Genomic DNA, 14,672 nt, shown 5'->3' on the forward strand with positions numbered 1-14,672 from the left:
AATGTTGCCGGGGGAAATGTTTTTTTTAAAGATAATTATTTTTGTGCTGTTCTTATTTTGAGGGTGTAAATATATGAAAAATTCATAAATAATAGATTTATTTAAATGTTTTAATGTTGTTTGTTTTCTTTTAAATGTTGCATTTGTAAGTCTGTCCAAACCAAAATTTTGTACCTCAATCATTGTTCACACAAAGGAACTGGTACTTTTATTTTGAAAACAGCGCCATCAACACCGTCTCTAAGCGATTCGCAGTTCCGCACAGGATCACCGCAAGGTTGCGGCAGTTTTGCAGCGGATCATTCATTCATTGCAATTATTTGCACAAACAGGACGCCACAGAAAAACCTCCGGATATTTTCCAGGTTCACATGGTAACGGTAAGGATTTGATCCGACAAAAATCTTCTCAGGAATGTGAAATTCTGGAGCTCCAACTGCATCCATTGTTATAAAATGTAAGCTAGTTTGCTAGCTGACCTATTAGTCGAAGCATCAATTATACTTTTTTAATGTTAAAAGCCCTAAAACGAGTTTTGGTTATAAGAACACAATGTTCTAATCGTTCAACTCGAACGCGACGAGTAAAAAACGATCGGATTTCAGAGCAGTGGAGCATCTTCTGTGCGGATTTATGGAGCAACATGGCGTCCGGTCCAATCCCTCAGCAGCCGAAGTGTGCGCGGTTTTCCCTGCAGCTTTTACGTGGACAGAATATGCACAAATGCATATTTTTTCTCGGGAATACGCGGTTTCTATCGTTTACAGTAACATTTGCGCATTTTTTACGCGGTTTGATTTCGACTGACGTCACTGCACGGTCACAAAATGGCCGAAGGTTGTTGTGGCGCGACGAGGATTCGCGCTGTCCGTTTCTTTGGCTCTTCCTTTGAATAATAAAAAGTCCTGGAAATATGACAATGGAGGCTGAAAGGCAGTGTAACAGTATTAAAATACTGAATTACAAGAGTGTTTACATTAGCAGTTTATTGTTTTGATTCTCTGAATAATGTAAAATAGCAGGAATTGGGTTGTTTATGGCTGTATTTGATGTAACGTTAATATTCAAGTTTTAATATTAACATATTAAAGATTGTCAAAATTCTGAATCGTAAGAAGTTTATTTTTTTATTTGCGTACTTTTTTTACTGTTCGAGTATAATGAACGCCTGTTCACCAACACGTGGAAATCAAACACTAAAAATATTGAATTTAAATATTCTTATTTGATAATTTTATTTCAATTGACCTTAATAAAGTAAAGAGATTTATTTTTTTATGAACGATAAGAACTGTCATAATTCCGTGTCAATTTCATGTTTAAAAGTGTAACATGTAAGATTTTTGCAGTAATATATCCAAAAACCTCTAGGCCAGTGTTATATATTTTGTTCATTTTACAATATCTCATGTTTGCAACTATTTGTAAATCGTGAGAAAATTGCAATTTTAACCAAGGCTCCGGGACGTGTGAGGAGTCGCCTGACAATTGCGTCATACCCGTGTTACCCTTGGTTTCCGGTTTTATTTTTTGTAGAAACCATGGAAACACTGAAAACGCTTTAATATATTACATTTTAATAGACAAGGGAACAACTATTTGGTTACTTTTATAGACAGAAAAAGAATTGAAGAGTTTATTTGCAAAAACAGATAACTCCATTTTTATGAATTCTCACAAATCATGTTTTTTTTTATTGTGCATTTCAAGTAATAACAATCAAACTGCAGTTGGGCTGTTTTGATTAAGAAATGATAACTAAGGTAAATTAAACAGGTAAATTAAAAAAATAAAATTCATTGAAAGTATGTTTTATATATATATTAAAAGTTTGTTTTTTAGCAAAAGCAGATAACTCCAACAGTCGTTTTTTTGGCAAAAGCAGATAACTCCACATTTCATGTTTCATAGTTAAACAAAACCCAAGTAATTGCATTTAAAACACTCTCAAACACACATGTGCACACAAACGCACACACACACCCACCCACCCACGCGCGCGCACACACACACACACAAACAAACAGATCGGCACACACACACACACACACGCTCTCTCTCTCTCTCTCAAACACACACACACACACACACACACACACACAGATCGACACACAAGTACACACACACGCACTCATCCACACACGCACGTGCGCGCGCACACACACACACACACACAAGCAAAAGGACAACCAATTTTTCAGCATGTAAGTCGTGTATGGTGTACAAGGACTTACAGGAGTCTAAATCATAAATCCTCGATCACTTTTAGTGAGCTTTGATATAACTTTCCTCAGCTAGCGCGTCTTTTTGAAGTGACTACAAGCCTTGTCACCTGACCTGAATACTGCGCGCTGATTCGCTAAAACGGACTTATCGGTTTCTGTCTGTACACAAACAAGGGCGCTTGTCGGCTTCTGCTGTAAAACGTGAACTTGCGATGCCTGAAAGTGGGCAAAACCGGCTCTTCTGACAAAATGGATTTAGGGTACAGAACGTGCTATATATGGAGAATAATGCACAGCACTTAGTTCATTTTTTTTAAAAATGGCGTTTATCGGTTTTTGCAAATGAACTCTTCAATTGTTGTTATATAGCTCAACAGGTTTAGTCTAATTGTTTTAAATAAAATTTTCTTGATTTTTTTTTGCGAGTACCATGCTTCACCACGCCTCAGAGAAGAACACAATTTTGTCAAGTAGCTAACATAGCATAATCAGATGTAGCTTTATTTTTAGTAACCGTAATGCAGCATAATACAGTCCTATCCCTATTCTTTTGCATCGGCTGTGATGTGAAGACCACATGTCCCAAGATTCTGCGTTCAAACTTGGCATCATCAAGCTATGTCTTTGTTTTGAATAGCCTCTAGTGACCTCTAGTGGACAGAAATCTTACATATTGCACCTTTAACAGTACAGTACGTTGTGATTGACAATATATCAATCTGATTTGCACAGTTTTTCACTCTCCATTGTTGACTTTTTCAGACTTTGATATACTTGAGGTAGAGTCATCTGGGAAAAAAAAATCGTTTAAGGTGGAAGAACCAACATTTGTCTGGTAAGGTGTTGCGCCGCTTTGGGAAGGCGTATGATGATTATGTTTTGCAACTTACCAAAATGTCACAGATGAGAACGCTGAAGCGGACCACAAAGACTACAGCATCAGTGAGCTCTTAACTTCCAGCTGCAATGTTGAAAACATTAACGAGTGGGCCAAGAAACGGCTTGACGATTCATTTTCTTCAAGCATCGCCTCTGTTGTGGATCCCGACATTAGCAATTTTTTAAGCTGAACAACCTGCAAGAAATTTTTGGGGAGCATTTTATGTTTATCCCCATGAACTTTAACTAATCTGTCATTCAAGATTTGTTATCTTCAGCGACAAGGTCCCGTATTTTCCATTGCGTCTTCTGTGGAAACACGTTTGTGGTCGGTTCATCCAACAGGTTTTCCTTTCGTCTTCACCCACAATCTTTCATCAAATACTTGAGAAATTTTTCATTTAAAAAGCGCAATCTGAGCTGCGTGTTTGCATGAGAATGCTATGGACATGAAGTGAGCTGGAAAATCCTAAGCTTCCTGCAATCAAGACCAAAAACAACCCTTTTTTCCAACGTTTTATTTTGTGAATAACCGTGATTTTTATGTCACTTGATCAGTCAGCAAAACACTGCGTGTGAATTAAACTGTACTTAGAAGTTCTGCCTGTTGTGAAGGTTCTCAAGTTTGTCTATAAAGTCAACATGTAGTTTAGAAAATGTAGATTGGTTGAATCATTATGCATTCAGACCTGAATGTGTATTAATAAAAGTAAATCTGATCAATTTTGTTAAATTTCATGTTGACTTTCAAAGACTTCTGCAGTGTTTTGTTACTTTGCCCAGACATTTTACCTTTGGAATCTCTCTTTTCTTACATGTCGATGCATCGTCAAATTCAAGACCTTGGGGGAAATATAGCTAATCAAATAGTCTTGTATCTAATATCAACTGCAAGCGTTCCTTGAAAACGGGCCGTTGAACCTAAAGCTCGTAGAGGCATGTCGCACAGAAGAAGTCGGAGTAGTACGCCACCCTCGTACACCACCAACAGCAATGACCCTCGTGACCTGGAGCGAAGGATTTTTGTTGGAAATTTGCCCACGGCACACATGGCGAAGAAGGACATGGAGGATCTGTTCAGGCCATATGGGAAAATACAGGGTTAGTAGCGTATAAATTAAACGACTTATTTAGCCGTTTCGGAAAAAATAGTGTTTTATAGTGTTCGCTGCAGTTTTAATTTGTTTTATCCACATTTCTTTAGACTTTGGTCTGAAGACTTTAGCTGCGCTTTTAGAAAGCAAGGGAAGCTTAGGCCTAAAATCCACCAACAAACGCCTTTTTTTGCGTAAAACGAAATGATTGTTCCCTTTTTCAGCTTTGTCCCTGTTTCGTGGGTACGGATTTGTGCAGTTTGAGCGAGTGGAGGATGCCGAGGCTGCTAAAGCCGGACATAACGGTCGAATTTATAGAGGTTATAAACTAGGTAAGGTCTGATTTAGTATTTAAACACTGGAGTGATTTGGGCAGTTTTTACATCAGTTTTAACATTTTAACTTTAGAGAAATAAAACTTAGGACCAACTAATTGTATGATCTAATTTCACTGTAATAACTGCAATGTGGTGAATCTAATAAAGCCAAACTTTAACATCAAAGATGATCCTTATGTAAATTGCATATTAGTTTTTTTTCCTCTCTACTCTCAGCATCTTGTGTCTGAGCTTTTATGTGAAGGTATAACTATAAGCTATAAATCCAGTTGGCACTTTTCACAAATGGATTACTTATTGAAACAAATTCAAAAAGTCCCAATGTTTTCCCATTTCACTGGTCTTGTTCTTTTTGACTGCAATTAAAATCTTCTTGACTGTATGATTATAAAATCATACAATAGTATCATAATTTCAAAACACGTTTTGAATTGGTAACATTTATTTTAGTTCCTATTATACACTGTTTGTGCAAAGTTCCAGTTATTGTTGGTGGTAGAAGGTCTAATTCGAGAGGTGTTTAATAAGTGTTTACTGCTGGGGAATCTCAAATACTGACGCACAGGTTAACAAGATCCTTTACAGCTTTTTTCCCCACATTGTAGTATTTACTATTGAAACTTTGGAAATGCTTATTTAGACGCAGCAGACTGTTAAATGTTCATCCTCTTACTGAAAGAAAAACAAACTCGTTTGGCTCTGAAATATTTCCGTCTTCTGTCATGTTGAACGTTTGGATTGGTTTATTTTCAGATGTAAATATGGCAGCGGAGAGACGACAGAATAAATCCAGGTCAAGCCCTCCACGCAGGTAAAGTATCGTTGGGATTTTTGCTAATGAAGACGACATCTATCGAGAATTTTGGTAAACGTTTTTCCCTCCACAATGGAATTCATCGAAAGAGCTAGAGTACACCAATATCGTTGTCGGGTGCGCGAAATCGGCTCAATCAATATTTTTCGTGGCTCTTCGATTTTAGTTTGTTCTATTTTTTTCTTTCCCTTTTCCTCACTTTTAGTTGTATCAGAATTAACTGAAATAAAGTTGAAAGGGTAATTTGAGTGCGTTTCCCTTGGTGTGTCTTTGTCTAAACGGTGTGTTACTGTTCACTTACCATGCACAGTTTTCAAAATCGTCAACTTGGAATCGCTGATTCCTCAAAACATTCTCAAAATCCTAATTATTTCATGTGTTCAGATGGGATGGAAACAATTAAAATTAATAATTTAAGCAGTTTCAGTTGTTGGATATATTTTATTATTATATTTGGAGGTTGGCGTTTGCCTTTCCAGTCCATTCATCATCACCTCCTCAATTTTAAAAAACTTTATTGTTCTTGCACTGGCGTGGAACAGAGTGCGGTTCATTGCGTTGGTTTATCCTAAAGCAATTTTAAATTAAAAACCCATGCTCTTAGGCTTAATTTAATTAAAACAATTTTGTTTTGACCAAAAAAACATTATCATCATGTGAATCTTGCTGCTCATTTTACATAAATTTGACTTGGAAACTCAATGGAACTAAAGAATACTAATGGTAACCTCAAAGAGATAATGTTCGACATCCGTTTTTGGAGACGACTATATTCAGAGTTTGCAACAGAGCATTTCATAAGCGAAATTAAGTTAATTTTGCAATGAATAGGATTAATTAATGGCACCACCCTCTCATTTCTGTGCCCTTCCGCAACAACTCTGAAAGCGTTTAAATGAATGAGATTTTCTGGTAGAAATCAATTGTTTTACAGTTTCTCTATTTAAAAAAAAAAAGGTAAAAACAAAAAACTTTTTTTTTTTCTATTTTGAATAACATTGCAACAGTTTTTAAGTATTTGATGGTAAATTAAGTTGTCTAATAGAGCTTTTTTGGGGGTAACGTTTTTTTAAGTTGGCACGTTTTGACTAAGTGTATTTTGTCTGTTTAGGCCATCCAGCGCTTACGGGGACAGTCGAGAGCCCCGTCCTCGTTCTCGGTCCCCGGTGCATGGGCGAGATTCTCGAGACCACCGTGACAGTCGAGAGATGAGGGGAGATAGCCGTGAACCACGTCCCGGTCCACCTCGTGAGCACGAACCTAGAGCCACAGCCGATGACCGATACAGGGGGTCAGAGAGCAGGGAGAAAGATCCTTCCTACAGGTGCACACACAATGCATTTGATCTATTTTGTAATCTAATTTGCTTTCAGGTGACATTACATCATCTAAACAATATTATTGTGTTTCCACAGAGAGGAAGGGTATGATCGTTATTACCGTGCAGATTACGACTACTATCGGAAGAAAGAGGAGACGTACCCAGAGCGCTACAGAGAACCCTGGAATGGCAGGAGAGAGTCAGAGGGTTTGTTTGACATTTACAAGCATTCTGAAATAAAGCTAATATTTTGCATGAAGAAAGTTCATCCTATTTTGAAAATCAAGTGGGTTTTTTTTGCATTGTTTAATTTTAAGAAAATTCAACATGTTTCTATTTAACCCTTAAATGCATACCTCGGGTCTTTAGTGACCCGGGATGTCATTCACTACCCTCCTCCTCATTCATTTTTTAAAGTTAGACTTAAACCTTCTTGGTATTCCTCAATCGATTCATTATAAAGAATATAACATGAAAAAAAATCATAAAATTATAAAAGAATGCCTATTTTTGGAAAAAAATTGTATAGGGTCGCTAATGACCCGAGGTGTGTATCAGTGTACGTATTTTTTCTGCACAACAATAATTCAATCTTAGATGACGCAATACGTCCAATTCACCTTTATTCCACAATGTGGCAATGTCTGATACACAATGCTGAAGTGACGACTCTTTCAGGCAGAAAACGAAATAAGAAAAACATGAAATGGCTCAGTGATTTACTGCAGAGCAAGTACTAAACGCAATCAAATATGACTGTAACTGTCACTGGATGGATCTGGTGAAGCTGTTAGCGATCGAAATATTGATTTTGAAGATGTTAAAAATTATATAGTTCAGAGAATATCTTTGAGATCGCGAATAGGCTCATATTTGCTACCTCAAACCTAAAACTAGCGCATTATTTGCTGAATTTACCGGGAAATGAGCTCTGACGAGGACAGTGTTGATGGCATAAAACATCTGCTCAAACGGAGCCCTTTCAAGCTCCAAAAGGTAACAAAATACAATTTATTTTATTCTTCTGTAATTGTTACTCTAATATCAGAGGAGTTTTATATTATCGCGACAGGTAGAGATCCTTCCGTGTTAGATATAGATCCGGGTCGATAAAGAACCGAATATGTAAGAATGATTGGCGAAACAGTCATGCATTTAAGGGTTAAATAAACGTCAATGAAAGGCAGTACAACAAATACTACCATGACACCTTTTTTTTAGTTTTTGCGTTAACTGCATTATTGCCTTGTTCAGATTGTCAGTCCAAATCTGATTTTTGTGCTTATCCGATTGGAATCCGATCATATTTAGCGAATGTGAATGGCAAAAAAATCATGTGAAATGAGATTTTTACAAATTCGTTTTGAGCCACATTCATATGTTGTTTGAAATCCTATTTCTGGAATAGGAGTGGATTGGATTTTGTGGTTCAGTGTCATTGCCATAGAAAACAATGCAGATATTCTGGAAAACGAAAGAGCGGCATGTACACACAAATCGGATCTGAACAGTTGTGATACACAGTGTTGGACAGTCAGTAATTTAGATCAGATTCCAATTGGATACACACATATTCGGATTTAGACTGACAGTGTGAATGTAGACTATGAAAATATCACAGTGGAAAAATCTTTAAGATATTTTAATATCAAAATGTATAAAATATTTATTGTGTGATATGACAGTACAGGTACGTTCTTGGTTGTTTTGAGTTTCTCCTAAGTAGTGTTTCATTTGTGGTCTGTTAGCAGCATTGGTAATTCATTTGGGTTAGTTTATGGTTCTGAGTTGCATGACAACCTTTCCCGTGATGAGGCTTGCTAAGTGTTTATTTCTGAATTCACAGAAGAGCGCCTGCGTCCTGAAGAGCGTCGTAGGAACGAACTTTACCGTCAATATTACGAAGAGCTGCAGAGGCGCTATGATGCTGAGAGACCAGTGGATTGTTCCGTCATAGTCGTCAACAAGCTGCAAAAGTGAGTCTGTGTTCTTAAAGACTGATTAAAGCATCTTAAGAAATGATTTCCTAGAGACACCGTTACATTTTCTGCTCCGTGCAGGGAATATGCCGAGACAGTGGGCAGGAAGGTTCGGGATCTGGGTATGGTGGTGGATCTCATCTTCCTGAATACTGAAGTGTCATTGACCCAAGCTCTGGAGGATGTAAGTCGGGCTCGCACACCCTTTGCCATTATCATCACCCAGCAGCACCAAGTACATCGTTCCTGTACGGTCAACATCCTCTTTGGGACCCCGCAAGGTATGTATCCTTTCCACAAAGAGTTGATACTTGAGATTGATTTACTTGCATATCGGCGTTAAGCTGAAAATATCCAGTGTGACACCACAGTATATTATTAAACCTTTTTTGAGCCAATGTCTTCACTCTTAATATATAATATTGTGGATGTTCGTACTTCACTCCACTCTTTGACTACAATTCATATAAGCTACAATGAAGGTTTTACCACAATATTTCTTTTTTTCTTGTTGCAGAGCACAGGAACATGCCCATGCAGGATGCCATGGTGCTGGTGGCCCACAACTTTGAATCCTTTAAAGCTGAACACCGCACTAAGGAAAGGGATGAGATTGCGAGGAAGGCGGCCAAGATGGCCGACGATGTGCTGATGCGAGAACATGACAGAGAGGGCCATCCCGTCTCTCTCCTGACCCCCATCACACTGCTGTCGGAGGGCAGGTAGGTCAACTAATTTTCAGATTTTTAACGTTTTTGAAATAAGTGTTTCAAGGCTGCATTTATTGGATCAAAAGAACATTAAATATATACTGAAATATTATTACAATTTAAAATAACTGTTTTCTATTTGAATATATTTCACAAAGTAATTTATTCTTGTGATGGCAAAGCTGAATTTTCAGCATCATTACTCCAGTCTTCAGTGTCACATGATCCTTCAGAAATCATTCTGATATGCTGATTTGCTGCCCAAAAAACATTGCTGATTATTGTCAGTGTTGTCATGCTGCTTTATATTTTGGTGTTAAATATGATGGATTGTCTTTGTGTCTCTCAGGTTTATGACTCCAGATGAGTTGGCCAGGCTAATTGAATATCTGAGAGACAAACGTGATCGTCTTGTCAGAAGCAGTACTGATGCAGGTAACCATTAGTTTTAAACTCAGTGGGTCTCATTCATGAAACATTCGTAAATATACGAGTAAATATGTGAGTGATTTGCGCGTAAACAGACTTTCCCGAAAAACTCTCCTCCTGATTCACAAATACTTCGTAAACGTCAGAAGTGATAGTGAAATGTGTGTGTTTTAATGAATTCCAATCAGTCGTAAATGGGACGCGAGTGCACGTTCATTCTCAATTACCATAAATCCCGCCCATTAAATCCGACTGACAACTATATATGGGCATCATTTTATGACACCAAATGAAGAATTTTGGCCATTTTATAGGAAACAAGTTCCATAGTTTGCCCAGCCCTATTGAAATCAATTCATTATTTGATTAAAGTGCTCCGTTTGCAGATGCTATAGGTGCGTTCACGCGGCCTCGTAATTCCTGTAGTTACAAGATTCTAGCTTGTAAAAAGCGTTCACGTCCTCGTAGAGTTCGTAACTACAGTTTGTAAGCTGGGAGTTTTCTGAAAGCTCCCACATGTAACATGTGGCCACTACACCACCTGACCGCTGTAGATTGATTTATTAGGCGTTGATAGTGGTGCCATGGAAACGCATAATTTCCAGTCCAAGCACCAAAAGGACGTGAACAGCTCCGAATATAACGTCATTTCAAGATAGCGGTAAATACAAGGTGATGTGAACGCAGCTTATTACTGGCTCTCACAACAAAAGTAAAAAGGAAAAAACGTATGTGATTACTATATATAATATTTTTTTCAAAATGCTGTAAGTATGTAACTTATTAAGGTGATTTAAAATGCAGCCTTATTAATGAGCAAAACGTTCGGATGTTAAACGCACTATTTACGCGTGACTGGGAGCAGGTGTAGATTTCTTTCGTACCAACTAACATTTGGAAAATACGAACATTTTAATGTATCCGAAAATTTACGCCAGAACCACTTTACACACGATTTACACAACAATTCGTTCTGCTCTTGTTTCATGAATGAGACTCGATGTTGTATTATGCTGTTCACGCCATGTTGTATGCTTTCGAATCACTCTCGCAGTACTTTGTCACCTTAATCATACACTGTAATTACGACAGGGCATGAATGCACCTTTTCACGTTACCAATCAAGTCTTACCTTTCACTGTTTTGTTCTCTCAAGGATCACACCCTCCACCTGCGACCCACGAGCCCTCTCAGACGACACCGGCTCTATCTGTGCCAGCTCAACCCACGTACTCCAGCCTGTCCCTGCATTCCACCCATCTGACCGCTGCATCCACCCCTGCCCCCACCGCCACCAGCCAACAGCAAGAGCTTCAGGCTAAAATCCTCAGCATCTTCAACAGCGGCAGCGGCACATCTTCAGTGTCCAGCCCCGCTTCGGTACCCCAGTCGCAGGGTTACACCTCCAGCCTCGGCCCTCAGACCACCGGGCTCCAGTCTTCTCATGCTGCTGGCATACCCAAAATAGCTGCTGTCCAGCCACAGAGCATGATGAGCCCTCGGCCGTCCTTGAGGCCTCCTGGCGCTCGTATGCCGGGGCCGATCGGCCCTTCAAGGCCGGCTGTTACCGCCGGCACTGGGATCAACTTCGACAACCCCAGTGTGCAGAAAGCATTGGATACGCTCATCCAGAGCGGCCCCATTAACCACTTGGTGAATATGGGATCTGGGGGTCAAGGGCCACGGTCAGCGCAGGGAATGGGCCAGAGCATGGATCCACCACCCATGTCCCATTATTCCCGCCATTACTAAAATGAATAAATTTGACATGAATCGAGAAGTCGGCGTTGCTCTGAATCATCATAAATTATTTTTTGTCATTGTGATAACACAAACGTGTTGTGTGAAGTCATAGTTTTCTGGTTTTACGGTTTTCTTTTTCTTTTTACTCTAATGTGATAAATGAAACCTTTACAGAGCATGATTGTGTAATGCATCAATATATGGAAAAATTTCTGTTGTTTTATATGGAATTTGTGCATTGTATATACCAGCCAACTTCTGAATTAATAAATTCATTTTAGATACAAAAATTCTGATCTCTCTTCAATTCGTTTCACAGCTTCTCATTGTGTCTTAACTAGAAAGGCTGAAATACATCATTCTTGCCCAAATTTGCAGTCTGGGGTTTTGCAGTTCACCCAAAAAAGAAAATTCTGTCATTTATTACTCATCCTCATGTCGTTCCACACCCGTAAGACCTTTCGTTAATCTTCGGAACACAAATTAAGATATTTTTGATTAAATCTGATGGTTCAGTCAGGCCTGCATAGACAGCAATGGTACTTCCTCTCTCAAGATCCATTAATGTACTAAAAACATATTTAAATCAGTTCATGTGAGTTCAGTGGTTCTACCTTGAGAATGTTTTTATGCGCAAAAAAAAAAAACAATATATAGTGATGGCCGATTTAAAAACACTGCTTCAGAGCGTTATGAACCTTTTGAGTCTAATTATGATTTGGTTCACGTATCAAACCGTTAAACTGCTGAAATCATGTGACTTTGGCGCTCCGATGTACTGATTTGATTCATAACGCTCCGAAGCAGTGCTATGAAATCAGCCATCACTATATAAGTCGTTTTTTAGGCACAAAAAATATTCTCGTCGCTTTATAATATTAAGGCAGAACCACTGTACTCACATGAACTGATTTAAATATGTTTTTAGTACCTTAATGGATCTTGAGAGAGGAAGTACCATTGTTGTCTATGCAGGCCTCGCTGAGCCATCGGATTTCATCAAAATATCTTAATTTGTGTTCTGAAGATAAACGAAGGTCTTACGGGTGTGGAACGACATGAGGGTGAGTAATTAATGACATTATTTTAATTTTTGGGTGAACTAACCCTTTAATTGCTGAAAATCAGCACCTGTACATTTTGGGCAGTCGGGGAATTCATAGAAAATTGCGTAGTGTGTGATGGGCACAGACTCTGATATGTTTGAAATCTTAAACAGATTGCTAAACTGTTTTCATTTTTCATGTGTCTCCTACACTTAAATATGTTATTTATTGGCATCGGTGGTTCCATGAAGAATAACATTTAACATTCATGGAATCTTTCCATTCCATACATGGTTCTTTATGTTGGAAAAAGTTCTTCAGTTTATTAAAATAATCCAAATATATTATTTATATATATATATATATATATATATATATATATATATATATATATATATATATATATATATATATATATATATAAAGAACTGTTCACTAAAAATGGTTCTATGGCATCATTGCGAAGCCTATTCATTTCAACATGAATGAGTTAATTTAAATCCAAATTGACAACTGGACAACACTCATATAATGGGTTCATGTATCATACCATGTTCAGAACATTTGTTGTGGAATAATGCACATTGTTTCATTTTACGTATATATATATAAAAAATATATAAGCAATACATTAAAAAGTGAGCTAGTATTCTATTTTGAACACTGACTTTGTCCTAAACAACGAGCGACAGATATTTTCCCAGTTTGTGTGATTGTTTGGCATTGTGCACTTTCAGTGTGGATAAATTATTTGTTGTTGTGCCTGGTTTACATTAAATGCCAGATTAATCTTTTTTTTTGCGAAAGTTGACAACCTTAACTTAATAAAACACTTACTGGGATATGAATATATTGGTAAAACTTTACAATGAGGTTTTATTAGTTCATGTTAACTAAAGTAGTTATCTAAGAATGAACAACACAGCTAAAGTAATAAATAATCTTAATAATGTATTAGTAAATGTTGAAATCAACATTGTTCATGTCAGTTCACAGTGCATTAACTAAACAACGAACAGCTGAATTTTTTATTGACAAAGATTTACAGTAACAAATGTAATTACCTAAATATAAACAGTATTTAGTACACGAGGAAGATCTCAACACTTACTGTCTCTGCTCCAAAATCCAACCACAAACGCTTTGAGGAATTAATCAGAGGGAACTGGATTCAAGATGGCGGACTATTCAATAAAGAAGTCGACTGGTTAATCTAGAAATTTGTTTCGATATTTTCAGGGCTGCACAGAAAAACCCTCTCAGGAAAATCACAGACCCAGTTCAGATCTGGAAGTCTCTACTAATGACTTAATCAGGTGTGTGACATAAATGACACTCAAAATGATGATAGCTGCTGCGTCTCATTTCCGAGGCTGCGTCCTCCGGAGGTTGCATTTGAAGGCTGCAAACATCATCGAGGCGGTCTCAATTAAGAAAAGTAACCGTCAGATTGAAAAGTAATAAAGAAATTACAGTATTTTACACCTCACGAGGAATACGAGTCGAAAGTAAGAAATAAATTACAGTAGCCTATTTTACACCTCTCGAAGAATAACAGTTGATTTTATTGCGGTTCCTTTGCCTAAAGGGTTAACGTTAGTTCACCCAAAAATGAAAATTCTGTTATTTATTACTTACCCTCATATCGTTCCACACCCGTAAGACCTTCATAAATCTTCGGAACACAAATTAAGATATTTTAGTTTAAATCCGATGGATCTGTGAGGCCTCCATAGGGAGCAATGACATTTCCTCTCTCAAGATCCATAAAGGTACTTAAAACATATTTAAATCGGTTCATGTGAGTACAGTGGTTCAATATTAATATTATAAAGCGACGAGAATATTTTTGGAGCGCCAAAAACAAAACAAAATAACGACTTATTTAGTGATGGCCGATTTCAAAACACTGCTTCAGGAAGCTTCAGAGCGTTATGAATCAGTGTGTCGAATCTGCTGTTCGGAGCGCCAAAGTCACGTGATTTCAGCAGTTTGGTGGTTTGACACGAGATCTGAATCATGATTCGATACACTGATTCATTACGCTTAAATGAGACCGCCTCGATGACGTATGCAGACTTTAAAGGGATAGTT

At 37.8% G+C, this 14,672-nt stretch overlaps 1 protein-coding gene across 3 annotated transcripts; it reads left to right on the forward strand.

Annotated features, from left to right (window-relative positions):
• The first annotated feature begins 224 nt into the window (after positions 1–224).
• On the forward strand, positions 225–11,814 carry ncoa5 (nuclear receptor coactivator 5). 3 transcript variants are annotated; one of them, XM_067373570.1, is made up of 11 exons: positions 225–380; positions 3,945–4,205; positions 4,423–4,530; positions 5,290–5,347; positions 6,462–6,674; positions 6,766–6,878; positions 8,518–8,647; positions 8,732–8,931; positions 9,168–9,372; positions 9,710–9,795; positions 10,946–11,814. In XM_067373570.1, the coding sequence occupies exons 2-11, from the start codon at positions 4,043–4,045 to the stop codon at positions 11,539–11,541; spliced, it is 1,872 nt and encodes a 623-aa protein (XP_067229671.1). In that variant the 5' UTR covers positions 225–380; positions 3,945–4,042; the 3' UTR covers positions 11,542–11,814. The 3 variants fall into 3 exon arrangements, with proteins under 3 accessions (XP_067229671.1, XP_067229672.1, XP_067229674.1); XM_067373571.1 differs by lacking the exon at positions 3,945–4,205 and having other exon boundaries at positions 226–380; XM_067373573.1 differs by lacking the exons at positions 3,945–4,205; positions 4,423–4,530 and having other exon boundaries at positions 235–380.
• The last annotated feature ends 2,858 nt before the right edge of the window (positions 11,815–14,672 follow it).

Source organism: Chanodichthys erythropterus, chromosome 21, assembly GCF_024489055.1.
Source record: "Chanodichthys erythropterus isolate Z2021 chromosome 21, ASM2448905v1, whole genome shotgun sequence".
Lineage (NCBI taxonomy): Eukaryota > Metazoa > Chordata > Actinopteri > Cypriniformes > Xenocyprididae > Chanodichthys > Chanodichthys erythropterus.